Source organism: Vigna unguiculata, chromosome 4 (genome assembly GCF_004118075.2).
Source record: "Vigna unguiculata cultivar IT97K-499-35 chromosome 4, ASM411807v1, whole genome shotgun sequence".
In the NCBI taxonomy this organism is placed as follows: Eukaryota; Viridiplantae; Streptophyta; class Magnoliopsida; order Fabales; family Fabaceae; genus Vigna; species Vigna unguiculata.
In genome coordinates, this window is record NC_040282.1 from 24716448 (window position 1) to 24743113 (window position 26666).

The 26666-nt window shown below is 38.3% G+C and overlaps 2 protein-coding genes across 2 annotated transcripts; one reads left to right on the forward strand and one right to left on the reverse strand.

Moving 5' to 3' along the window:
* Window positions 1-259: 259 nt before the first annotated feature.
* On the reverse strand, window positions 260-628 carry LOC114180627. Its single transcript, XM_028066930.1, has one exon. It carries the CDS (start codon window positions 626-628, stop codon window positions 260-262), a length of 369 nt encoding a protein of 122 aa, XP_027922731.1.
* Window positions 629-10828: 10200 nt separating this feature from the next.
* Window positions 10829-26086, forward strand: LOC114182659 (long chain base biosynthesis protein 2a). Its single transcript, XM_028069567.1, has 12 exons — window positions 10829-11311; window positions 11418-11483; window positions 11716-11804; window positions 12071-12216; window positions 12317-12441; window positions 12515-12608; window positions 12947-13110; window positions 13624-13785; window positions 24554-24680; window positions 24760-24926; window positions 25027-25134; window positions 25527-26086. The coding sequence occupies exons 1-12, from the start codon at window positions 11186-11188 to the stop codon at window positions 25620-25622; spliced, it is 1470 nt and encodes a 489-aa protein (XP_027925368.1). The 5' UTR covers window positions 10829-11185; the 3' UTR covers window positions 25623-26086.
* Window positions 26087-26666: the final 580 nt, after the last annotated feature.

Sequence of the window (26666 nt, forward strand, 5' to 3'; positions counted from 1 at the left end):
AAAAGGGTTGAGCTAGCTTGACCAAGGTTGGAACCAAACCCTAACAGAGTTCGTTGTTGCAGCTCTAAGAGGGTGAAAGGGAAGCATTTTCTGAAAAGTGGTAAAATGAGAGGGTTAGGGCTAGTTTAGGGGTTTTGGGCTCCTATGGGCCAACCTTAGGCCCAACAGACCAAGGTAGGCCCTTAAACTTTACGGCAGAATTTAAGTGGGCCTTACATTCTTCCCAACAACAAAAATTTTCGACCTCGAAAATTAAGACTTACCAAGTATCCTCCTCTAGCTTCCAAGTATAGTCACTTGTCTTTCGGTCCCAAATGACTTTGACAAGACTGATTGGTTTTCCCCGATGTTCCTCAACTCGGCTATCCTCCAAAGCAACGGGTTGTACTTTCATAGTAAGATCCTCCCTAATCTGTACATCCTTGGCTTCTAATACATGAGATGGGTCAAATGCGTATTTCCTCAATTGTGACACATGGAATACCAGATGGAGATTGGCCAACTGAGGAGGCAGAGCAATCTCATAAGCCAAAGGCTCAATCCTCCTCGAGATTTGGTATGGGCCAAGAAACTTAGGGAAAAGCTTCCTTGAGCAGAGAGCCCTTCCTACACCCGTGGTTTGGGTCATCCTCAAGAACACATGATCTCCAGCCGCGAATTCTAAAGGTCTCCTCCTTCGATCTGCATAGGCCTTTTGCCTACTCTAAGAGGCTTACATCCTATCTCTCACCATTTTCACCTTTTCTATAGTTTGTTCCAATAACTCTGGTCCACTTAGCACTGCTTCCCCATCTTCATACCAACACAAAGGGGTCCTACACTTCCTGCCATAAAGAGCTTCATATGGTGTCATGCCAATGCTTGCATTAAAACTATTGTTGTAGGTGAACTCTATCAGAGGTAACATTTCATCCCACGCTCCCAAATGATCCAGCACGCATGTCCTCAATAGATCTTCAAACGATTGAATCGTTCTCTCCGATTGGCCATTAATCTAGGGATGATAGGCTGAACTCATAGTCAATTTGCTACCCAAAGCACTCTGCAAAGTTTGTCAGAATCGGGAAGTGAACCGCGAATCTCTATCTGAAACTATGCTCGACGGCACCCATGCAACCTCACTATTTCCTTAATGTACAGTTGGGCCAACTTGGCCATATACATCCTCAGGTTCATTGCCAAGAAATAAGCATTCTTGGTTAATCGATCCACTACAACCCAGATCGTATCGTGACCTCTAAAGGTTCGCATCAAATGGGTCACAAAGTCCATAACTATGCTATCCCATTTCCATATCGGTATGTCCAAAGGCTATAGGATTCCACCATGTCTTTGGTGCTCAGCCTTCGCCTTCTGACATGTCAAATAGGCTGATACAAATTGAGTTATATCCTTCTTCATGCCTTGCCACCAGAAGGTCTCTTTGATATCTTGGTACATCTTAGTCATGTCAGGATGCAAACTAAGACGACTTTTGTGTCCTTCCTCAAGGATCAGCTTTTTTACCTCAACATCATCAAGTACAGACACCTTACCCTGGAATATCAGTACACCATCACTACCCAAGGCAAAATCCTTCGCTCCATCTGATCCAAGCAATTCTCTCACTCCTACCAGACTAGCATCCGCTAACTGTCTTTCCTTGACTAAGTTCAAGAAGTCACTAGATATAGTCAGGTTACTACACCTAATGAACTCCGATCCCAACTCAACCTACAACTTCATGTCTCTAAATTTCTCTAGCAGCTCTATCTTTTTTATCATAAGGTATGCAATATGCATCATCTTTCTACTCAAGGCATCTGCCACTAAATTTGCCTTCCTCGATGGTACAAAAGTTCAAAATCATAGTCCTTCGAGAACTCCATCCACCTTCTTTGTCTCATGTTCAACTCCGTTTGATCAAATAGATACTTAAGACTTTTATGATCACTGAACACACAAAATTGAGCACCATACAGATAGTGCCTCTAGATCTTCAAGGCAAACACAACAGTTGCCAACTCCAGGTCATGAGTGGGGTAATTCTTCTCATGCACCTTAAGTTGCCTTGAAGCATATGTCATCGCCTTCTTCTCCTGCATCAACACACAACCAAGACTTAGATGAGAGGCATCACAATAAACCTCAAAGGGTTTACCAACATTAGGGATCATTAACACTAGAGCACTCGTCAACCTTTGCTTAAGCTCCTAAAAGCTTTCCTCACACCTATCAGTCCAAGCAAATGATTGATCCTTCCTAGTAAGTTGTGTCAGAGGCGCCACTATCTTGGAGAATCCTTCTATGAATCTCCTATAGTAGGCAGCTAAACCCACGAAGCTTTTGATCTCTGTTGCTGACTTGGGACTTACCCATTTCACTACTGCCTCAACTTTTGTTGGATCCACTGCTATGCCCTGAGCAGATATTACATGTCCCAAGAATTGTACCTCTCCCATCCAAAACTCCCACTTGGACAACTTAGCATACAACTACTTTTCCCTCAAAATACCAAGCACTAGCATCGGGTGCTCGATCTGTTCCTCTTGAGTCTTGGAATAGATGAGTATGTCATCTATGAAGACTACGACTAACTTATCTAAGAATAGCCTGAAGATCCTATTCATGTAATCCATGAATACAATTGGAGCATTGGTCACACCAAAAGGCATAATCATGTACTCGTAGTGCCCATATCTGGATCTAAGTGTTGTCTTCTACATATCATCCGCTTTCACCAAGATCTGGTGATACCCTGATTGTAGATCTATCTTGGAGATTATTGACACTCAATGCAACTGATCCATCAGATCATCTATCCTCAGAAGGGGGTATTTATTCTTGATTGTCATCTTGTTCAACTGCCTGTAGTCCACACACAAACGTGAACTCCTATCCTTCTTCTTCACCAACAACATTGGTGCTCCCCAAGGCGAAGTACTAGGCTATATAAATTGTTTCCCCAATAATTCCCCAATATGACTCTTGAGTTTCATTAACTCCGCCAGAGCCATACGATATGGAGCCATCGACACTGGATCAGTTCCTGGTACTAGGTCAATAGAGAACTTGACTTCCCTACTGGGAGGCAACCCTGACACTTCCTCCGAAAATACATCTTCAAACTCGTGCCCCACGGGTATAACCGTCATCCTTCCCTATTTCTCCACATCTAGATGTGTGAATATAATGAAGCACTACGCGCTGCCTTGAATCTCCTTCATGATCCCTTGAGACGATAACAACTCAGGCTCCTCTACGTTGGGAAACAACAATCTTTTCTTTCGACAATCTATAAGAATGTGATTGGCAGAGAGCCAATCCATCCCCAAGATCACCTCCAACTCTTGTAGAGGTAGGCTTATCATATTCACTTTGTATACGCATCCCTCTACCTCCACTGGACACCTAGCACATAAGGATGATGTCCTGACCAAACCCAATGCCGGAGTAGATACCACAAGATCACATTGTAACTCACAAACCGACAGACCCAACTTTTTCACACAAGTTTCTGACATAAATGAGTGTGTCACTCTAAAGTCATACAATACACACAAAGGTTCACTAGCAATCATACAACGACCCATAACAAGGATACATGAGCCTGCTGCCTCTACTCTAGTGATGGCATATACACTTAGGGATAACAAGGTTACATGAGCCTGCTGCCTCTACTCCTATAGTCCGCCAAAAACAGGTCGGGTCGGGCTGGCCCGCCATCAATAAACGGGCCGAAAACTGTAACTTGTCCAGTCTTCGAGTGGACTGACGGGCTCGCGGGCTGGCCCATCTCTATTTTTTTAACTTTTTTTATTTTTTTATTTTTTTAACTTTTTATTAAAATTTTGTTTATAAATTTATTTATATAGTTATATTTTTTAATTATTTTTAATTTTAAACATAAAAAAATTAAAAAAAAATACAAGTTGGCGGGCTGGCCCATTTTGGCCTGCTAAACTAGCGGGCCAGGCGGGACGAGTTACAGCGGGTTGACGGGTTGGAAATTCCAACCTGGCCCGCCCTTTTTTGGGCGAGCTAGTGGGCTGGTCTGACCCATTTTGTCATCCCTATATACACTGCTTGTTGCCTGAGGCCTATTGCCGCCTCTCCTCTGCTGGTTTTGAGTCGGAGTTTGAATTGGAGTACGCACCACTACCCTCGCAAGAGTGGGGCAATCCCTACCGAAGTGGCCTTCCTTGTCACATTTGTTGCATCTCTTGAAACCTACCATTTGAGGGCAAACACTCCTCAAGTGCGGTCCTCCACACTAAAAGACTTCCCAAGTGACCGACTCCTGCCTCTCTTCCATGATGGACTTCGTGCTGATCCACCAATGTTCTGCCTCTCTTGTGAGCATGTACACCGAGAAGGCCAACCTGCTATCTTCTAGGCACATCTTTGCATCAAAGATCCTATCCATATCCTTCAACCACTGGTCTCCGGCATCTGGATTGGTCTTGCCATTGAACTTTATTGGATGGTGAGGTCGTGATTTAGGACCATAGACGGGGGTAGCTGTCTTGTTCTCCTTCAATTGTTAGAGGGCCTCCACATGATGTCTATGAGCAGCCTCAACAACCACCCTCGCAGCCTCCATCTGCTACATCACCAGCTGTTGTTGCTCCATTAATGCTTCCTGGCTGCATCGACACCTCATGTTGTTGCATCATATTGTTACTTTGTTGAGTCAAGGTTGTCACCATAGCCTCTATCGCCCTTGCAATATCTGGTGCATCACTATGAGGAGGTTGAGGATTTCTACGAGGAGGTGCCATTTCACTGGCCACACAGAAAAACCATCAATCAGACTTGATTAGACAAGAAACTTAGATAACAACGCTAGGAAGACACAATGAAAGCTAAACAGGCACACAAGTCCACAGACTCTAAGGAACGACCACTCTGATACCATAAATGTAACGTCCCATTTAATAAATAAACATAATTAGATGAAACATCAGACAAAATAATATAAGGATCAAAGTCATGGAGCACATATGTCATTCCTTACAATTATTCGAAATACTTGGAAAGGAAAACTAAGGCACACCAAGATGCCATTACAAAACGGGATAAAAGTTTAATAGTATCCAAAAAGTATGCTCAAGGAGCAGGATAATACATAGGTCACAACCCTAAAAGAAGACTCATAGTAAGAAGATCTAACCCAAAATAAGCTACGCAGCGGAATTTCCATCACCTTGACGACCACTAGGGGTTCCCATATTTGCTCACATCAATAAATTGATGATCATCGTAAAAAGGAGAAAACCACACATAGAACACACAAGCAAGTAGAAATGGTAAGCTAAAGTGCAAAAGCTTTATCATACAATTGAGCATACAATTTAAAAGTCAAAGATACATAAATCAACCAAACATGTGATAACAGACAATTTAAAACTCTAAGACTCAATTATCTGGATACATATAATCAGTCAGATTCAATGGATGCTTGCACTTGTGGTGGCCTCTACTGCTCTGTAGAGCCATTGCCAATAGATTTCACCCTACCACACACAAGGTTAGCCTTCAAACATCTAAGGCCATTATCCCGCCAAAAACTAGGGCCTCCTACTACTCTCACCACTTGAGTAAGTACGCTATACGTGAGACTAACTAACTCTTTAGAGTTCTAGGATGTCGTCCTTACTCGAATCCTTACTAAATTATATAATGAGGCACCACTACGAAACCTTCATGGAATTACGTCCTAACCATGAGGCACCACCATGAGCTCCCACCAAAAAGAGTCATGGAATTATGTCCTGACTATGAGGCACCACCATGAGATCTCACCAAGAGATTCATTGAATTACGTCCTGACCATAAGGCACCACCATGAGCTCTCACCTTGAGGGTCATGGTACCAAAATCATGTTTCACCAACCAAACATAAAGTTATCATGCATACCAATCTCATGCCAATATTTATAACCAACCATCCAATCAGGTTCCATAAGAAAGATCATACTAACACATCAATTTCAGCCCATAAACCATTTAACACATGCATATTCTGTAACACCCTCTATTTTATATTAATTATATTTAACTTTCTTGTTTAAATATATAGAATGAAGTAATTTTATGATTTCATAAGTAAATTGACAAAGGGTTTTATACAATGTCAAAGATGATTTATTTTTTTGTGCTAACTTCTTATTTTGAGTTGTGCAAGTAAAAGTGTGATTAAGGTTTCATTAACCATTGGATTAGGCTGAAATTTTTATAGAGCATTCTTAAAATATAGTTCTTCAATATGGACGGTGAGATTTTGAATTGGAGGTGTATGCAAGGAGCAGTTACTTCCGCACTTTAGTGTAAAAGTAAGGTCTCCAGCTGCTGTCCAGTTCTGAGTTACCTTAGTAAATATTTTATTCCCACTTCTTTAGCCGTTGGATCAAGATGAAATTTTTATACAGAGTTATTAAGACATAGCACTAAATTTTGACCGTTTGGATTTGTATTTAGAGGTCTGTGGTGATAGAAATAATTCTTGCAGTTTGAACTAGCGTCAGTTACGTCCTGTTTTGGGTTATTTTAGTAAAAATTTGATTCCAGTTTTATTAACCGTTGGATGGAGTTCCAATTTGTTCGACCTGTTCTACAGACGTAGGTCTTTAGTTTCACCGTTTGGATTTACAAATAGAGCTGTGTATTAAGAGATATGAATTTTACACTTTGGAGTGAAAACAAGTCTTCTAGAAAGTCAACAAGTCTTCTTGCAACTACCATGAAGTCTCCTACAATGAGAATTTCGACCAAGCTTCTCTATATGGTCAAGATAAACTTATCCTCACTAAGGAATCTCATAAATTTACCATCAATACATCCTTATCCCTTTGTCCAAGATTTTTCCTATAAATAGGACTTCACTTTACACATCTTCTTCACAAAATCCAAAACAATAGAGAAGGAAAGGTATAAACTCTTGGGAGAAAATTGAAGTAGGAGAGGAAAATCCAGAATCTTGAGGTCTTCATTTTCATCTTAGAGTATATTTAGCATCTTCAAGGTATGGGGGGTCTATCTCAAATCTCTAAGTCTTTATCTTAGCAAGTTTTCTTTAAGTATACAATCTATCTTCTTGATTCTGAAATTTTTATACATTATCTTGAAATTTTGAGTTGAAAATGGATTCCTTGGGTATGAAAACCTAGGGTTAGGTTTAAGAATCATCTTATTTGGAGTTTTACACAAAAAGTTACAAATAAAACAAGTTTGCTATTTTACTTATAAAATTTTATACGGAAATTATGTTTTAATTATGATTACTATTTTGATTAATTTTTTGTAAAGTTATTGTGAAAGAATGATTTATGCTTGGTTGTTTATTTTAAATTCTTTTTAACTTGGTTGTTTTTGCTATTTTGAAAATTGTGACAAATTAAAAACGCAGTTGTTATGCTGCCAAAATTTTATGAAAGTCTCAAGAATTATAAAGATAATGCGAAAGGATGATTGTAAATTAAAGTACAGAAATAAAGAATAAAAAGGACTGTATGGATAGTACAGAGATACACTGGGTATAGAGTCCAGAGAAAGGTCTGATAGACCTAGGAGAATGGAGGGTGGTGATATAGATACCCTGGATTGACGTATACAATTAGCCGGGTATTCGAAAATTCACAGGCCTCACACTCTATTCTCGACCGTCCTCTTGACTATACTTTAAGACCAGGAAGGTGGAATAACGTACACGTTGTATCCGTGAGAACGTTTAGCCTGTTGGCACTATCCATATTGGCGTAAGACCATTATGATTCAGAAAAAAAATCTAATGGCAGTGTTTGGAACCCAAAGTATATAAAGAAAGAATATGAGATGAATATATTGATGAGTTGAAACTCGGAATTATACGAATATGATTATTAAAAGATTGATAATGAGGATTTTGATATCCTAAATTTAAAACATACGGAAATGATTATTTTATTGATTAATTTGATTTTGATATTTTTTTGCATGGTTAGTTATGACATTATGGAGATTTAAACTTTTGTGAAAATGTTTCATTCAATTGAAAGTTTATTCAAATGACCATACTTTGAAATGTTATGATGAAGTTTTGGAGTTAAGGGAAAGACTCACCCTTACTTTCTTTATTTTTCAGAGGAAGAAATTGGAGACCTAACATGTAACAATGAGATTGTTTAGCCTAACTTTTCTTGTAACCTTGGATTATGTTAAAGCTACAACTGATATGGTGTAACTTGTTTGTGATGTATTTCAAACTAAAAGTACCTTTAGTTGGTTGTAAAAGTATAAACAAACATCTGTTACAAACACTTATATGTATGTTAACATTTTATTCGCATAAATATCATGTATGTCTAACAGATGATACATGGAGTGATGTATTATTATTATTTTTTTTGTTTGGTATTTATTAATTGAATACAAATAAATTTTTCCTTAAGTAAATGATACATTAGACAAGTAAAGAACATTTAGTAGCACCGAATTTTAGTTGGGGTGTTACATATTCACCCAATGTATGCTTTAATAAAGTAACTCAATCATACATATGACCATCAACCAAAAACAGAGGAAAGAACAACCATAGAGCAAATCCCTGTACCCGTCTCGCTCAAGCCATAAACCCTCGCTTAAGTGAAAGGGGTCTTTCGCTCAAGCTATAGCCCTTCGCTTAGGCGAGACTGCCAACAGAGAGCTCTATAGGATTCTGCGAGTTCTTGCTTGGGCGAGCCTTCCTTCCCTAAGCGAGATCACCCCTCGCTTGAGCTACAATTGCAGCGAAACACACCAGGCTCCCACGAGTTCTTGCTTAGGCGAGCCCCTCTCGCCTGAGCGAGATAGTACCTCGCTCAAAACGAAAGCTCACCGCTTGAGCGAAAGTTCGAGCAGGAACCATGGTGAGGTTCTGTTATTCTCGCCTAAGCGAGGCAAGCTCGCTTGGGTGAAAGTATTAGATCTCGCCACTGTTCAAGCATGCATCAACATACTTTTCATACCAAACAACATTTTCCAGGCATTTCATACAACCAAAACAACACTTAACTCATATGGACACAAAATAAAACTAAAACAGGCAAGATATAGTAAAAAGCACGTGAACCCTAGGTTCCTTTACCTTAACGAAAGCTACTTTGAAGGGGTGTAGGCACAAGCAGAAGGCACACAACTCCAAGAACAATTTTGTGAGCTGGAAACAATGACACCATAGCAAAGACAGGTTACTACGATAAGCCCTAGTTGGAACCACAAAAATCAAACCATAGGAGAAAAAGTATGAGTTGAAAAACAACTTACGTGGAGTAGAAAAGGGTTGAGCTAGCTTGACCTAGGTTGGGACCAAACCCTAGCAGAGTTCGTTGCTGCAAATCTAAGAGGGGGAAAGGGAAGTGTTTTCTGAAAAGTGGTAAAATGAGAGGGTTAAGGTTGGTTTAGGGGTTTTGGACACCCTATGGGCCAGTCTTAGGCCCAACAGGCCAAGGTAGGCCCTTAAACTTTAAGGCATAATTTAAGAGAACCTTACATTAAAGATATAATAAAAGATAACTTAAAATACCTTTTTGGTCCCTATTTTCGCCATGTTTTTTCAAATAAGTTCTAATTTTGGTTTTATGTTCAAATAGGTCCCAATTTTCGTGAATTTTGTTCAATTAGGTCCTTTTTTGCTAACACCATTTAAATCATTAACAGCTATGAACAGTGACTGCCACGTGTCACTTCGTGGTTTTTTTGAATTTTTTTGAATTTTATTTTGAATTATTTTGAATTATTTTGATTTTTTTAAATGTACACGTGTCAACCCAAAAGCGTGCCACGTGTCACTTTGTGGTTTTTTTATTTTTTAAATTTTTTTTTAAAATGTCCACGTGTCAACCTAGTAGCATGCCACGTGTCAAAGTCAATGTTCTATATTCAATTTGGTCCTATATTTGTTATTTTTGTTCAATTTAGTCCCAATTTTTGTTAACATTAACCAATTTGGTGCCTTTTCAAATTGAAACCAAATTTAATTTTTATATTAAAATTCACATTTTTATTAAATATTTTTATATAATATATTAAAATTCACATCATTATAACTTTGATATAAAAATTAAATTTGGTCACATCTTCAATAGGGACCAAATTGGTTAATGTTAACAAAATTTGGGAATAAATTGAACAAAAATAACAAATATAGGGACCAAATTGAATATAGAACATTGACTTTGACATATGACACGCTACTGGATTGACACGTGAACATTTAAAAAAATTAAAAAAAAAATTCAAGAAAACCACGAAGTGACACGTGGCACGCTACTAGGTTAACACGTATACATTTAAAAAAAATTAAAAATATTCAAAAAACATTCAAAAAAACCACGAAGTGACACGTGACAGTCATCATTCATGGCCGTTAATTATTTAAACGGTATTAGCAAAAAAGGACCAAATTGAACAAAATTGGAACCTATTTGAACACAAAACCAAAATTAGAACTTCTTTAGAAAAATTTGATAAAAATTGGGATAAAAAAGTATTTTAACGTAAAGGATAACCATATTAGACTTTATATTTTAAGTGTTTAGAGACTAGCATAAAATAATACTTAATTTAATAAGATATAATTAGGAACAAATGAGTATGAAAATAAATTTGAATACATCATTTTCTACATATTTATTAATATTTTATTTTCATTACCAAATAATATATTAAGAACGAGGTAAAATTGCTCAATTTAAAAAATATTAAAACAGAATCTGTAACTAAAATTTTAAGAAATCATTCGTTCATATTAAAAGGAAATTTATGCATAAATCTACTTATTTTAAGAAAGGTTCATATTATTTATCTTGGCAGAAAAAGCGACATCCTTTCCAAAACTTCGAATGAAACCTTTTTTTCTTTCCACCAAAGATCCAATCAAACAAGAAAAGAAAAAAAGAAAAATCCAGTCATAACCGCGGGAGGGAACGCTGGTCTAGCCGCCAGGTGGACCTTTCTCTGTTTCCTTCCTCCGTTGTATGGTCCCTTTTCATCTACTCCTCGATACAACACAGCACCACACATTCTCTTTCCCCAACCCAACACTTTCCGTCTTCCAACACCACCGTTTCTCTCTCCCTCGTTCTCTCCCTCACGGGTTCGCGAGACTCGGGTTCGGATCTCCGATCGCCGCCGCACCGCGAAACGAGTTTCCAAACTCAGAATCCAGATCCCTCCAAGTCCCCTCACCATGATCGCGATTCCGTATCTCACCGCGTTGACCACCTACTTCAGCTACGGCTTGCTCTTCGCCTTCGGCCAGTTCAGGGATTTCTTCCGCAAAATCTTCGACTGGTGCAGCTCTAACAATCTTCAGGTTCTTCATTTCTCCCATTGACTTTTCATTTTCGCTTCATTTCATAAATTTATAATCATTATTATACTGTAATAGTTTGTAATTATATCAACACGTTGACTCTCAGGGTTACGCACCGATTTGCTTGGGGCTTGAAGATTTTTATATTCGCCGTTTGTATCTTCGCATTCAGGTTTTTATTTTGTTTCACTTTTCGCTTCCTTAATAGCAAGGGAAATGCGTGTGTGTATTCCAAACATTCAATGTTTATTTGTTCTGTCAATTTTTTTTTGTCGTTTGGGTGCGTTTTGTGACTAGCCGAATCCCAATGTAAAGTACATTGCAATTCGGATATATGATAATGACTTGCTAAGTGTTCTGCATTTCTTCTTTCTGTATTTGTTTTGGTTTTTGGTTTTTCGCAGGACTGTTTTGGGAGACCAATTGCAAGTGCTCCTGATGCGTGGTTTGATGTAGTGGAACGCTTCTCTAATGATAGCAACAAGACACTGAAGTAAAACACTCTGTTTAATTTCCAGGCCTTTCAAGCCTATAAATATGTTTTTATGTTTGAGAGGGGTGGGGGTATGCTTTCTTAGATATGATTTCTTTAAACAATGGCGGCAACAAAGTTTAATCTATGATCCGTTGCAAACTATCAAGATTCCTCCACTAGACAGACAATAGCGGGTTGAATATATAATTTTTAACTTATAATTTAGAGCTTTATCATTAGAAATTTATTTGCCTATTGTTTTGTAACTATTTTTCCTAATGCAGACGGACTGATAAACTAAGTAGATGCCTTAACTTGGGATCATACAACTATCTTGGTTTTGCGGCAGCAGACGAATACTGCACACCTCGAGTGGTTGAAACGTTGAAGAAGTACTCTCCAAGCACTTGCAGTACTCGTGTGGATGGAGGTAGGTATTATCTTTGTATTTTAGCTGTCAAAGTGTGATTTTGGTTGCTTGTCTTTACATGTGTCTTATTATGCTCCATTGAATGTGGCTTCTTCAATAGGGACGACTGACCTTCACAATGAACTGGAGGAGTGTGTTGCAAACTTTGTTAGAAAACCAGCTGCTATAGTTTTTGGTATGGGCTACGTGACAAACTCTGCTATTCTTCCAGTCTTGATGGGGAAGGTTTGTGAAATTTTGTGATTTTACCATTTTGAGATACTTAATGGTTATTCATTGTAATAACTTTCTTTCACAGGGAAGTCTGATTATTAGTGATTCGTTGAACCACAACTCAATTGTTAATGGTGCACGAGGATCAGGAGCAACTATTCGTGTTTTTCAACACAACGGTGAGTATAGTTCTTTGCTGTATACTAAAATAAGCTGAGTTAGTCCTGGAGTCACTAGCTTTTCAATTTCAGACACTGTTACAAAAGGAAAGAACTTTATTTTAAGTTGTGGTTTGGGATTCATCCTAAATATGTATTGGATAGTTAAATTTCAGTGACCTCTTTTATGCTAACAGAATTGAACAGAAAGGGTAACTTAACTAGCTTACGATTAATTATGTTTACATGTAGTTTGAGCACTTGGTTAACTGCTGAGTTATTTTTTAGTTTCTCTCTGTTTGTGTTAATATGGTGTGCTCACTAAGATCACAGCATTATCTATTCACTTTTACCTACAGTGCCATCTCATCTAGAAGAAGTGTTAAGAGAACAAATTGCTGAGGGACAGCCAAGGACACATAGACCTTGGAAGAAAATAATGGTTATTGTAGAGGGGATATACAGCATGGAAGGAGAGCTTTGCAAACTTCCAGAGATCATAGCTATATGTAAAAAATATAAGGTTGGTTATTATGGTATCTCTAATATAATATATAAGTTGTATTTCTTTTATTTTTACCTGCTTTTGATGTGTATTTTTTCATTTTCTATTTTATATGGGGCTGTTATTTAATATTGAATTTAAGATCCCCTTTTGTGGAAAGTCTACACAGACAAGGCTACCAGCAAAATTTCTGAATGGAATGTTCTAAATGCTTTATGCCTAGGAACATTTTATTCCATTTAAATTGATTTAAGCTATTGACCCAAATGGGCATGCCATGTAAAGGAAACAAGATCCTACTTTCCTATGATTTTTTCATTACAACCCTTCATGCTGCTACTTTTTTCCTTAGAAGTGTAGTTCAGAGAAGGGAAGAAGAGCCTGCATTATTGTAGGTTTTCCTTCGTTTAACACACCTTTTCTCTTAGAAGACATTTAGAGGGATTTTGGAAAAGCTTTTATTGGTGACTTTTTATTTTCATTGTTACTTTTGTTCATTTGTCACTTTCCGTTTTTTCCATTGCTTTATAGGCCTACACATATTTGGACGAAGCACACAGCATTGGAGCTGTGGGCAAGACAGGAAGAGGTGTTTGTGAGCTATTGGGTGTGGATACTGCTGATGTTGACATTATGATGGGAACATTCACCAAATCTTTTGGATCATGTGGAGGATATATTGCTGGATCTAAGGTACTTTGTTAAATTTTAGACTCCAAACTTAGTGCTTTTAATTGAGGCACTAAGTTGATAAATTAGACATTAGGTTTCAGATTTTCTTTCCTATCAAACATTTTAAAAACCACTATATTATATTCTTCTATCTTTATTATGTTTGCTGAAAATGTTGGTTTACACCACTCATACATTGCTTTATTTTTAATCAATAATGCTACTATCAAGTAAACAAATAATGGACAAAATCCCTAACTTTCAGCTATGAAATATGACATTCCCCCATTTACATAAAGATAGAATTAGATCTTTAATACTCACCTTCAATTTGAGCATAGATGTTGTATGAATCAAGCTTGTTGCAAATGTTGTGATATGAATTTGACTAACATCAAATTGTCAGCATGAGAGCCTCGGATTTTGTGATAGTGATAGACCAGTATTTAGAACTGTACAGAAAAGGGATACTTTTATTTCAAGAAGGTCTATTCCTTACCAATGTAGTAGGGAAATAGACAAGAATAATCAATACAGCTGAGGTATTTCGAGAGACCTCACTCTCCACAACCATTTTCCACCAAAACACCAAGAAAACAACCACATAACCCTCCCACACCTAGAAACAGTCTATTTATAATAGTCTGTTGCAGTTATGTAATTACAACTGTCCTAACTACATTCTCTTTTCCTTCTTTTGTAAACTGTATCAAACCTATCAGATAATCAATCTTGGAGTTTAGTTTGCTCATCAGGTTGGATTTGATGCAATACGGAGAGATTTGATCGTTGCACATCTAGTATCTTGAGTGTCTCGAAGTTGTAAGTCATGTAATTTCGTATGCATCTACTGCCATAACAAGATATACAACTTTGGCGTTGAATCTAACAACTATTTTCTGCTTCTCACTCCTCCTTGAGATTCCTCCAATAAAAGCATAATACCTAAAAGTGGATTTCCTAATTAATGTTGATGACCATCAACATTATAGTAAAAAAGATTTTGGCATTGCTTGTCTTCATATAGTAGTTTTCAACTTGGTGGGTTCTTAATGTATTAAAGGATGTGTTTTACAACATCCCAATGATTGTCATGGGGGCATTCAAGAGTTCATTCACTGCTAATCACAAATGTGATATTTTTATCTTGTCAGTGTTAGATCCTTAAGTCAACCCATAAGAAAATGGTAACTTCTTTCAATGGCTCTCCCCAACCCGCTAGAAGCTTCACTTTGGGATCCATTGAGGTATCACTAGGACTACAATCGAGCCTAATGTACGGAAATGATAATGCTAGATGAGGATTAGGTTACTTCAATTGGCAAAATATATTTGAGTGGACTTGGCTCTTATGTTTGAACATGACTTTGGAGATGAGATTTATTTTAGTATGGCGGATATTGTTAAAGTCAACTCCAGCAATGGCAGTTTCATTAGTGTAGATGACCAGGTAAATGCATAATCCAAAAGCAGGTAGGAGGGATAGTTTGCAGGATGAGACCATGGGTGATGGTAGAGCTTCTATCATCATATTTTTATGCAAACGATCTCTATTATATTTACTGAGTCATCACAACAGTTTTGTCTAAACAATAGTTGATTTCTATTCACAAAATGTAATCAAGTTTACCGAGCTGCTTGGGAGAAAAATTGGAGTTCAGTTTGTGAGTGAGCTGCTGAATAAGGATAGATGTTCCACTGATGATGATATTATCAACATAAACCAGTATGTGGACAGTTTGAGAATTTTGCTGTTAGGTAAATAAAGAAGGATCGCACTTGCTGGACCAAAAACCAAGCTGGAAGTGTTGTTTTAAGATTGTTAAACCACTGTCCAGGGTCTTGTTTGAGGCCATAGATGGCTTTATTAAGTCTGCAGACGAGAGATTTATCTGAGACCTCAAATCCAGGAGGTTGAATCATATACACAGTTATGTCATTAGTGCCATTGAGAAAGGCATTATTAATATCCAATGAAACAAATCCCATCGATTGGTTAAAGCAACTGTTAAAATAATTCTTATGGTAATAGGTTTGATAGCAGGAGAACAAGTTTCATGAAAATCAAACCCATGAACTTGATTGAACCCCTTGGCAATCAATCTGGCTTTATATTTATTAACTGTTCCAACAACATTTTCTTTTACATGAAAAAGCCATTTACAACCAACTGCTTTCCTCCCAGGAGGTAAAGAAACCAGATCCCAAATGTTGTTGCGAATAAGAGCAATATTCCTGTTTCATAGCAGAAACCCAATTTGAATTTTTCATAGTGTGTAACACTGGAATGTTCTTTTATTGTACATAAACAACGAAGGATGAAGTCTAGGATTATGAATACCTGATCTAGATCTATTTCGTATAAGATAAGTATTAGGAAGCCTAGACAGAGACTCAAACTCAGTAGGTACAATAGCAGTAGGTAGGCAGTAGCAGAGACAATTGAATACTGAGTGTGAGATATATTGTCAGTATGGTTAGACTTTGAGTGAACAAACAAAAGTTTAGTCTGAGGGGAGAGATTAGGAGTAAGGCTGAAATACTGAGCAGTGTTAGGAACAGAAGCAACAATGTCAGGAAACAAATTAGAATAGGTGAACCAATCTCATTAAAAAGAACATCTTTAGATGTGTAAATGCGACTAGGTTTGGACAAACACAAATATCTCTAATGAGATGTGGAATAGCTTAGAAAAACACATTGTTGTCATATGGTCTAAGGAGAGAAAAGCAAGCACAACTAATCACCTCCAAAAAACTGTAGTTAGGAGACAATTTATACAAGACATTATAGGGAACATAAAATTATAATGATGCAGTGGCCAATCTATTGATTAGGTAGAAAACAGTTTGAAAGGCAAAGTCCCAACACTTTTGAGGAAGAGAAGCAGGATTCAGTTAGGTTAACCCCAACTCAGTGATGTGCCTATGTTTTCTTTCAACAACATTTTGGTCGAATGAGGACAAATAAGTATGTGTAATACCATTAGTGGCAAGAAAAGATGTAAAAGATCTGAATTCACCTCCCCAATCAGTTTGTATACTTTCAATTTTGGTATGAAACTGAAGTTCAACCGTGGACATAAAATTCTGAAAAACAATAAGAGCTTTAGATTTATGTTTTAGAGGATAAAGTCACGTAAATCTTAAAAACACATCAACAAAAGACGCAATACAAATATCCATTGGTAGAAGGAATATGTTAGGTTTCTTAGAGCTAGAAACCCAAGTCACTCGTGCAGAACAAAAACAGAAAAGAACTTTTATTATTCTCTCAAAAGAACTCGTCCAGGGAACACAACGATTCCCCCTCACAGGATCTGTCAGGATTCCTGTTTACACTACAAAAGTCAAAAGAATCACCCCCTTTACAACACTACCCCCTTCTTATTTATACTCTTCCTAAAAACAGAATTCCATTCCCCAACAACCCACTAACAACCATACTTTTCTAACTGACTAACTCAGTTTTTATTTCTTCTCACATACACCTTTAATACTCTATCATTACTCCCCCCTGGCTGAACAACCTTGTCCTCAAGGTTGAAGTCAGGGAACTGCTGTTGGATAGTTGTGACATCTTCCCAACTAGTTGCTTCTACCCCTTTATCCTTCCACTGAATCAGGACTTGTGGTCTTGCATCTTCCGTCCCTGGTAGAGGTCCCAATCTGTTATCCAATATCTTCTTTGGGAACCAATTAGAGGTCCTGCCTTGCAATTCTTCTGGAAGGTCTTTCTCAACTTGATGAGTGCCTACTGCCTTCTTTAATCGTGAAACATGAAACACTGGGTGGATCCTGGCAGTGTCTGGAAATTGTAGTCCAAAGGCTACTGGTCCTACCTGTTTCAGCACCAAAAAAGGACCATAATATCTAGTAGATAGCTTTGGGTGCAGTCTGGTTGGCATTGAGACCTGTCTATGGGGGCGAATTTTCAGAAAAACCCAGTCCCCTACTTGGATGGAGGATTGTTTCTTGTGTTTATTCGCATATTTAGACATATGCTCTTGGGCTCTTGTGAGGTGGAACTTGAGTTGGCTCAAGGCTTCATCTCTTGATGGAAGGAGGTGGTCTGCCATAAACTATCTCAAAAGGAGATTTTTGGGCTGCTCCATGAAAACTGGTGTTATACCAGTATTCAGCCCATGAGAGGAAGTGAGACCAAGACTTGGGTTGTTCTGAGCTAAAGCACCTCAAATAGGTTTCTAAGGTTCTATTTAAGACCTCAGTTTGGCCATCTGACTCAGGATGGTATGCAGTGCTCATGTTTAGCTGTGTTCCTTGCACCCTAAACAACTCCTTCCAGAAGAGACTTAAAAATGTGGGGTCTCTGTCACTAACAATAGATGCAGGAATCCCATGTAGTCTCACTATTTCTTTGGCAAACACCTCTGTTATGCTTTTGGCTGAATATGGGTGTTTAATCGGCCCATATTTACTTAATCTATCCACCACCACCAAAACTGAATCATACCCATTAGATTTTGGTAGCCTGACAATGAAGTCCATACTAATGTCCTCCCATACTGCATTGGGTATGGGTAAAGGTTGTAGCAACCTTTATGGTGAAGAGGCTAGGTACTTGTGTTTTTGACACACTAAACAAGCAGCCACAAAATCTGTCACCATCTTCTTCATTCCAATCCAGTATAGTGATTGACTCACCCTCCTATAAGTTCTAAACACCCCTGAGTGACCTCCTATAGACGTGGTATGGTATTCAGCCAACAGTCTTGGAATCCAAGCATAGTTGGCTGATAGAACAAGCCTGCCTTTATGATGAAGTCTGCCATGTTCTAAGGTATATTGCCCATGCCTCCCAGGATTCTCTCTCAGCCCTTTTATGATCTTCTGCAATTCTGCATCCCCTTCCACTTCTTCCAATATCTTCTGGAAGTCTTGCCAGAATGGTATGGACATTAAAGTCAACTCTTTTTCATCCTCCTCGTTCTCCCCCCTTCGAGAGAGGGCATCAACTACTTGTTGGATGCCCCAATTTTATAAACAATATCAAATTCATATCCCATCAATTTGGCCAGCCAATTCTGCTGGTTTTGTGTGGTGATGCGCTGTTCTAACAAGTACCTTAGACTCCTTTGGTCTGTATATACTGTAAATTTTTGCGCAATAAATAAGGTCTCCAATGCTGGATGGCTAAAACTAAAGCCATCAACTCCTTCTCATAAATGGACTTGGTTAAAGAAGTGTCAGATAAGCCTTTGGTGAAGAATGCAATAGGACGTTTGTCCTGTGTTAGCACAGCTCCCAACTCGCTGCTTGATGCATCACACTCAATGGAAAAAGGTTGGCTGAAGTCTGGTAGCTTTAGAACAGGGGTTGTGGTTATAGCCTACTTTAGGGCATCCATTGCCTTAGTGCTTTCTTCATTCCAGCAGAAACATCCCTTCTTTAATAGACCTGTTTATGGTTTTGCTACCTTTCCATAGTCCCGGATGAATCTCCTATAATACCTAGTTAACCCAAGAAAACCCCTCAAAGCTTTAAGATTTTTTGGCAAAGGCCACTGATGAATTGCTGCCAGCTTGTCTTGATCCATCTCTACCCCTATTTTAGAGATTACGTGACCCAAATATTTCACCTCTTGTCTCCCAAACTCACTTATTTGCAAAGAACCTTTGCTGCTGCAGTGTGTGTAACACCTGTTTTAAGTGATCCATGTGATCTTCCCACGACTGGCTGTAAATTAAGATGTCGTCAAAGAACACCAACACGAATTTCCTTAAATATGGCTGCAAAACTGTGTTCATGGCACATTGGAAGGTTGCTGCCGCGTTGGTTAGCCCAAAGGGCATGACCAAGAACTCGTAGTGGCCCTGATGTGTGCAGAAAGCTGTTTTCTGTATATCCCTTTCATACATTCTGATTTGATGATAACCTGCCTTCAAATCAACCTTGGAGAAATAGGTAGCACCATGTAGTTCATCTAATAACTCTTCTATCACGAGTATCGGAAATTTATCAGCCACGATAACCTTATTCAAGGCTCTATAGTCTATGCAAAACCTCCAACTCCCATCCTTTTTCTTTACTAAGATGACTGGGCTGGAATAGGGGCTGTTGCTGGGCCTGATGATCTCAGATTTCAGCAGGTGAGGGTACCTATAAGGCCTCACATTGACTGGGTTTTCACCTACTTTGATAGGCATTTTGTGATCAATCTCCCTCCTTGGTGGCAGCTCTAGTTTTTCTTGAAAAATGGTCTTATGTTCTTGCAAAACCTCCTCCAATTCCTCCTGTTGCCTGGCTGATAATCTTTTCCCCACTTCTCCTTCTTCCTCGTGACTGGTTAGGCCCAACTCCCACACTAAGGAGACTGCTTCAATTTCACTTTCCTTCAACAGGGCTTGCGGTGTCACTATTCTTTTTGTTAGAGTGGGATCTCCTCGAATGTGCACCACTTTTCCAGCCACATTAAAACTCATGGTTAAGGTGTTCCAATTTACCTTAACTTCTCCTAAAGATGCTAGTCATTCCAGTCCCAAAATCACGTCTACTCCTCCTAACTCAAACAGGAAAAATGTCTCTTTAACAATATGATTCTCCAAATTAACTTCCACACCTCTGCAACACCCCTGTGTTTGCTTCTTGTGTCTATCCCCTAATCTGACATAGTAAGGAGGGGTATCTTCTACCATTAACCCCAATTCTATCACTAATTGTGTTGAGACAAAATTATGACTCGCCCCACTATCAATTAAAATTAATACTTTTCGCCCATTGATATCTCCTTGCAATTTCATGGTATTACTTTGCGTTAAACTCCCAGCTGAAAATAGAGATAGCTCCATTCTTTTGTTTTCCAACACTCCAATTTTCTCCTTTCCTCCATCCTCCTCTCTGCCCTCACTGTCCTCCTCATCTTCTGCTAGTATTACTACTCTCAGACTTTTTTCTGGGCAGCGATGGCCTGGCCCAAAAGCTCCTCCACAATGAAAACATCTTCCTTCTTCCCTTCTCTTTAGGTACTCTGGGTAAGGCAAGTTTCTGACTACCCTGTTTTTACTCCCTCCTGTTGTTGGATTTCCTCCTGTCCTAGAACCCATAGACGATGTTCCCCCTCCTTCTTTCCTTGCTGTACTCATATTGTTGGAAGAAGACTGAGAATTTCCAACACCTTTAAAAGTCTCAGTTCTTGAGACCACACCCGACGTCTCTGAAATCTGGGGTCTGCTGATGGGGTCCGATAGGTGTTTGTTCTTCCTGTCCCTGATTCATTCAGAGACTCCTCCACATCCCTAGAAATTTCCATTGCCCTCATTAAATCCCTTGGATCATGTGGCTTTACTTGACTCCTGATCCTGCTTTGTAACCCTGCAAAAAAATACCCCAATAGTTGTTCTTCTGATAAATCTGGAATTTGAGCCACCAGCCTTTCAAATTCTTGTACATACTCTTTTACTCCCTCATTTTGCCTTATGGATTGCAATTTCTCAAAGACTGTACTCCTATCCTTGCCTCCAAATCTTTTATTCAAAGCTTCGGTAAAACTCTCCATGCTAAACCAATGACTAGCGTTGCCCTCCATACTTATGAACGCTAGGCGTAATTTCTCTTTTGGAGAGATATTTTGAATCTCAAAAAACTTTTCTGCTCTAGCAATCCAGCCCATAGGATCGCTGCCTTCAAAAGTTGGCAATTCTACCCTCTTCATCCACTGCTTCTGGACCTCTTCTTCACTGTCAGAATCAGAATCCTCCTTTCTGATCATCTTCACGGCCCCTTTTCTGTTGTTAACAGAGTTCTCCCCATTTTCGGAACTCTTTTCAGACCCTTCTTCTGGTTTCTTGCTATTCTTGATCATATTTCTGATTTTGTGAAGATTTTCTTGCATCTCCAAGATAATCTTCCCATTCTCGCTGGTCCACCTTTCCAACGCAGCAGCTCTTCCCTCCATGATAACAGGCCCTTGGATCCGGCAGGTCGGACCAATTGTTAGGTTTCTTAGAGCTAGAAACCCAAGCCACTCGTGCAGAACACACCCACACCAACCACAGAACAGAAACAGAAAAGAACTTTTATTATTCTCTCAAAAGAACTCGTCCAGGCAAGACAACAATTCCCCCTCACAGGATCTGTCAGGATTCCTGTTTACACTACAAAAGTCAGAAGAATCACCCCCTTTACAACACTACCCCCCTTCTTATTTTATACTCTTCCTAAAAACAGAATTCCATTCCCCAATAACCCACTAACAACCATACTTTTCTAACTGACTAACTCAACTGACTAACTCAGTTTTTATTTCTTCTCACATACACCTTTAATACTCTATCAGAATATGGGAAGGACCCCAAAGATCACTAAAGATCTACTCAAAAGGATAATTATACATGGTTTCAGAAGGAGAGGAAGGAAGTCTTTGAGACTTTAACACTGCAAGATGAAAAAAATATCCACATTATTATTAGATGGAAGGATTTTTCAAAGAGTTATTATAATTTTTGACACATGAACATTTGGATGACCTAATCTAGCTTGCCACAAGTTGCAGATTCTGAAACTGTTGATACAACATATTCAGAATTAACAAATGTACTGTAGTAGTGTAAAAATAGGGAATCTTTGAGACGGTTGGAAATGACTAGTCTTGAATGCTGGATTTGGGAAGGAGTATAGACTGTTAGTTTCAACAATGCCCCAAAGAAGGACATCATTGGCTGTCTGAGATTTAACAATACAATAGTGAGGAAAAAACTCAAAAAATAAACACCATTATCAAGAGCAAACTAACACTGAGCAAATTTTTTATAATTGAAGGGACATTAAATAAATTGTGTAAGTAAAGAGAGAAGTTAGGATTAGTAGGGTTCTTGAAAGATGAAGAACTAGAACAAAAAACTTTCAGACCATCACCTTGATCAGACCCTTAAAAGTGATTGAACTGCTGAATATTTTGAGAGTTTCCTATCACATGAAAGGAGGCTCCTGAATATTGTATCCAATTTGAATTTCCATTTTCTTGTGCTAAAGAATTAGTCACCATAGCACTTGGGACGACTTGATGAGAATGATTTTGAGATCTTGTAGTAGAATGACTGACCCATATGTTTGATTGGGTTGGTGGGTGCCACTAGTCAGAATACTGCAGCGGCTGATGTGTTGCTGGATCATATAGAGCCAGACACTCATTTGGTTAATAGGATGATCAGCACGGTAGAAAAAGATATTTGTAGTGTGAGCTTTACAAATTTGACATTGAGTTGGCAAATTTTCCATCATGACCACGACCACAAGCTTTTGTTATTGGAGGTTTTTCAAACTTGCTTTCAATGAAATAACCGGAGCATATTCTTGGGGAAGATCCTCAAGAATGACATCAACATTTTCATCATGCTTGACAGGACATCCAATTCTAGCAAGTTCATCAGTGTTAGAATAAATAGTCTTAAATAGGATTTACTGTATTGTGTGTTGGAACTAGTACCAAGGATCATACTTTAGATCTAGTTCCTAGGAGTATCTTCTGTAGTTCTCTTCTCTCCTCTCATCCATTGTATCTAATGTATCCCAAACTACTATAAATATGAGAACCTAAGAGAGGGAAAATACACTCAAATTCACTCTAAATATTCTTCATTTTAATCTTAACTTGGTATCAGAGCGGGACCCACTCTGCTGGTTTCTGTGGCTTGTCACGTATCTGTTTAGTAAAAGAGTCATCAGTTTGTTTCTGTCTGGCATTGCTGGCTGCTGTCCGCCACTGTTTGCAATTGTTTGCTGCCGTCCACAGCTGTCTACTGCTGACCAAAGTTGTTTACCGCTGCTCGCCATTGACTGTTGCTGTTCCCTGCTGTCCACAGCTGCTCGTTGCTGTTCATCGTCATCCACCGGGCTGTTCACCATCATCCACTGCCATCACTGTTTTCAACCGGCGACCACCAGATTTGGAGTGTCCCTTGAGCGACGGCCAACCCTGTATAGCACGTGGGCCTCGTGCGCCGCCTTCCAGCTGCCGTATCCTTCCCGAACCACTGCGATAAGGCTCCTGTATGCTTTATTCCTGTATCCATTATCAGTGTGCAAAATTTTAATTGAAAGGCTAAACTGATTTTGCATTTCATTTGAGAAACCATAAAAGATGAAGAGAACATACCCAAGCATATTGGGAAACAGCATTAATAAAAGTGACTAAATAGAAATAACATAAAATTGAACATACTTAACGAAAACTTCTAATATTGAATACTACAACAGCAAAAGGCATAATTTTTCGGGGCTAGGGTAACTGAGTAGTTGATGAGGAAGTTATGGGGAGGCTTGGGTGATACATGCAACCGACAATCATGGTTGGTATAATCCTCCAAACTCGGGACAGATGAGACAAAATTTAGGGGAAGGTTGAGAAGGGGATATTTTTTTATGCCATGAATTGGGATTTGAGAACCAGGTCCTTTCTCCTCTCCTGGATTGGATTGGATGATGTCCTGCTTGTTATTTAGACTTTCCTCCTTATCAACTACTGGACTCATTTCTTTGGTGAAGTTCCCCTTCTACGCTGTCTTTCTTAAATCTGCAAAGTGGGCTTTCCGTTCTTTACATAACCTTAATTGAATTGGTTTCATACAAGTACTACTGCATTTATTTAATATTTCTGTATACATGTGCTGTTGGAGTACTTCTGGAATTTTTTTCTTTACATGTGAAAATTGATCTTTTCTGATTTTGTACTTCATGTTGGCCTCTAAAAGTTCGCATCATGGATTTTATGTATTTTATTATTAGGATGTTTCAATCACTTTCTCATGCTGAACTTCTGTATTTTCTGCAAGGACCTTGTCCAATACTTGAAGCACGCCTGCCCTGCTCATCTTTATGCAACTTCAATTTCACCACCAGCCGCACAACAAATAATATCTTCCCTTAAAGTTATTCTCGGAGAGGATGGTTCCAATAGAGGTTCTTTTGGCTAGCATCAATCCAAATAATGTTCATCTACTCTGTTTACCATGAATTGAAGTAAGATGTTTCCATACAGGGGCCCAGAAATTAGCACAAATTCGAGAGAATAGCAACTTTTTCAGGTCAGAACTGCAGAAGATGGGATTTGAGGTTCTTGGGGATAATGATTCTCCAGTAATGCCAATCATGCTTTACAACCCAGCCAAAATCCCTGCATTCTCAAGGGAGTGCCTCAAGCAGAATGTAAGAACATAAATATCCAACTATTTATGCCCCCTGTTTATACCCTATATCATGGATAAGAATGAATATGTTAATTGATGTTTGAAATTTTTGAATCCAGGTTGCTGTTGTGACAGTGGCATTTCCTGCAACCCCACTGCTACTGGCTAGAGCACGTATATGCATATCTGCTGCCCATTCAAGGGAAGATCTTATCAAAGCCTTGCAGGTGTGTATTTGGATTTTGATTCAATTGTTTTCATTTTGAAAAATACACGAGTGATCAGAATGAGGCTTAGTGCAATCGTGAGGTCGCTGCCTTTGTGACCTGGAGGTTACGGGTTTAAATCCTTAAAATAGCCTCTGCTTTTTGGCGTCAAGATTGCCTACGTCTATCAATCCTAAATCAATATTCTTTACCATTGTCAGAAAATGAATATTTTCTATTCTAACAGCAATTCAAAATAAATTCCCGTTTTCATCTCCCCTGCTTGTGTAAGATGTGAAGGGTTAATATGCATGTTTTATTTTGTTCGTATAGATATGCTTTTAGGATTTTGCTTAAAATTGCTACCTCCTTGATATGTTGTGTGGTAATTTGCTGTGATTGTTCTTTCATAGGTCATTAGCAGAGTGGGTGATCTAGTTGGCATAAAATACTTCCCAGCTGAACCAACAAAGCAACAAGATACGAGTAAAGCTGTGAAGTTTGATTGAGAGAGAACTTTCTAAAAGCAGGAAGGGGAACAAAGACTACTGAAGATAGAGCTGTAGCGATAAGAAGACATATTGGTTAAACGAGGGATTGATTTCAAATCGCTGTATGAATTCGTTGCTTTTTGTTGCCATCTTCGAAAGTGTGGACTTTGCCAGGAAAGAGCAGATCCATATAATTGTTCTCATATTCAAGTGAACGTATCCTGAAGGCAAATCTGTTCTTATTTTACCCACCCATTAGATATTAATATGTATAGCTGCAGTTTGTTTATTCATTCCAAACTTATTTTTGATTTGAATTAATTAAGTAAAATTGATGATCTATCGAGTTGTAATTTTGAATGTGACTAGTCCTCGGAAATTGTAGGCAGGTTTAGCAATGTTTTACTTCTCAATTGCTACAAATCTAAAGCTATTGACTCAAATTTCAGTTGCATGGATTAATTTATTTCGTGTTAACAAAAGTCTCAAATTCGGAAGTTATTAACTTGAAAAACGTTTCTTATATGGATTCCATAGCTTATCCACGCTTCTATATTTTGTTACCCACCTCCATTTCCACTTGTTATATTTCTTAATTTAAAGACAATAAATGAAACCCAGCGTTTTAATTAAATAAGTTTACTTTTGGAAAACTAGAATGTATAAAATAAATAGCATTTAAATTTCAGTTTATTAAATATGTTACTAAATACATGATACTATACAATTATAGTTATAATATGATGAAATTATGGATATTTTCTCACATCTAAATCTTAAATAAAAGAGGATTGGTAGACATTCATATTTAAGGTACACACATAGAAGAAAAGAGAGGAGTGCATCTATAATATATGATATAATGTGTTAAGAAGAAAGATTAAGAAAAATAATGAGTGATAACAAGCTGTTTGAAGCTGTTTTATTATTTTTCTCACATATGTTTTATGGAGTTTATTTTAAAGAAAATTAAAACACAAGTTCAACTAATTCTTTCAAGATCAGACCTATTATTCTCTCATACATGTACTTCTTTACTGCTACTTAATATTTGTCTTTATG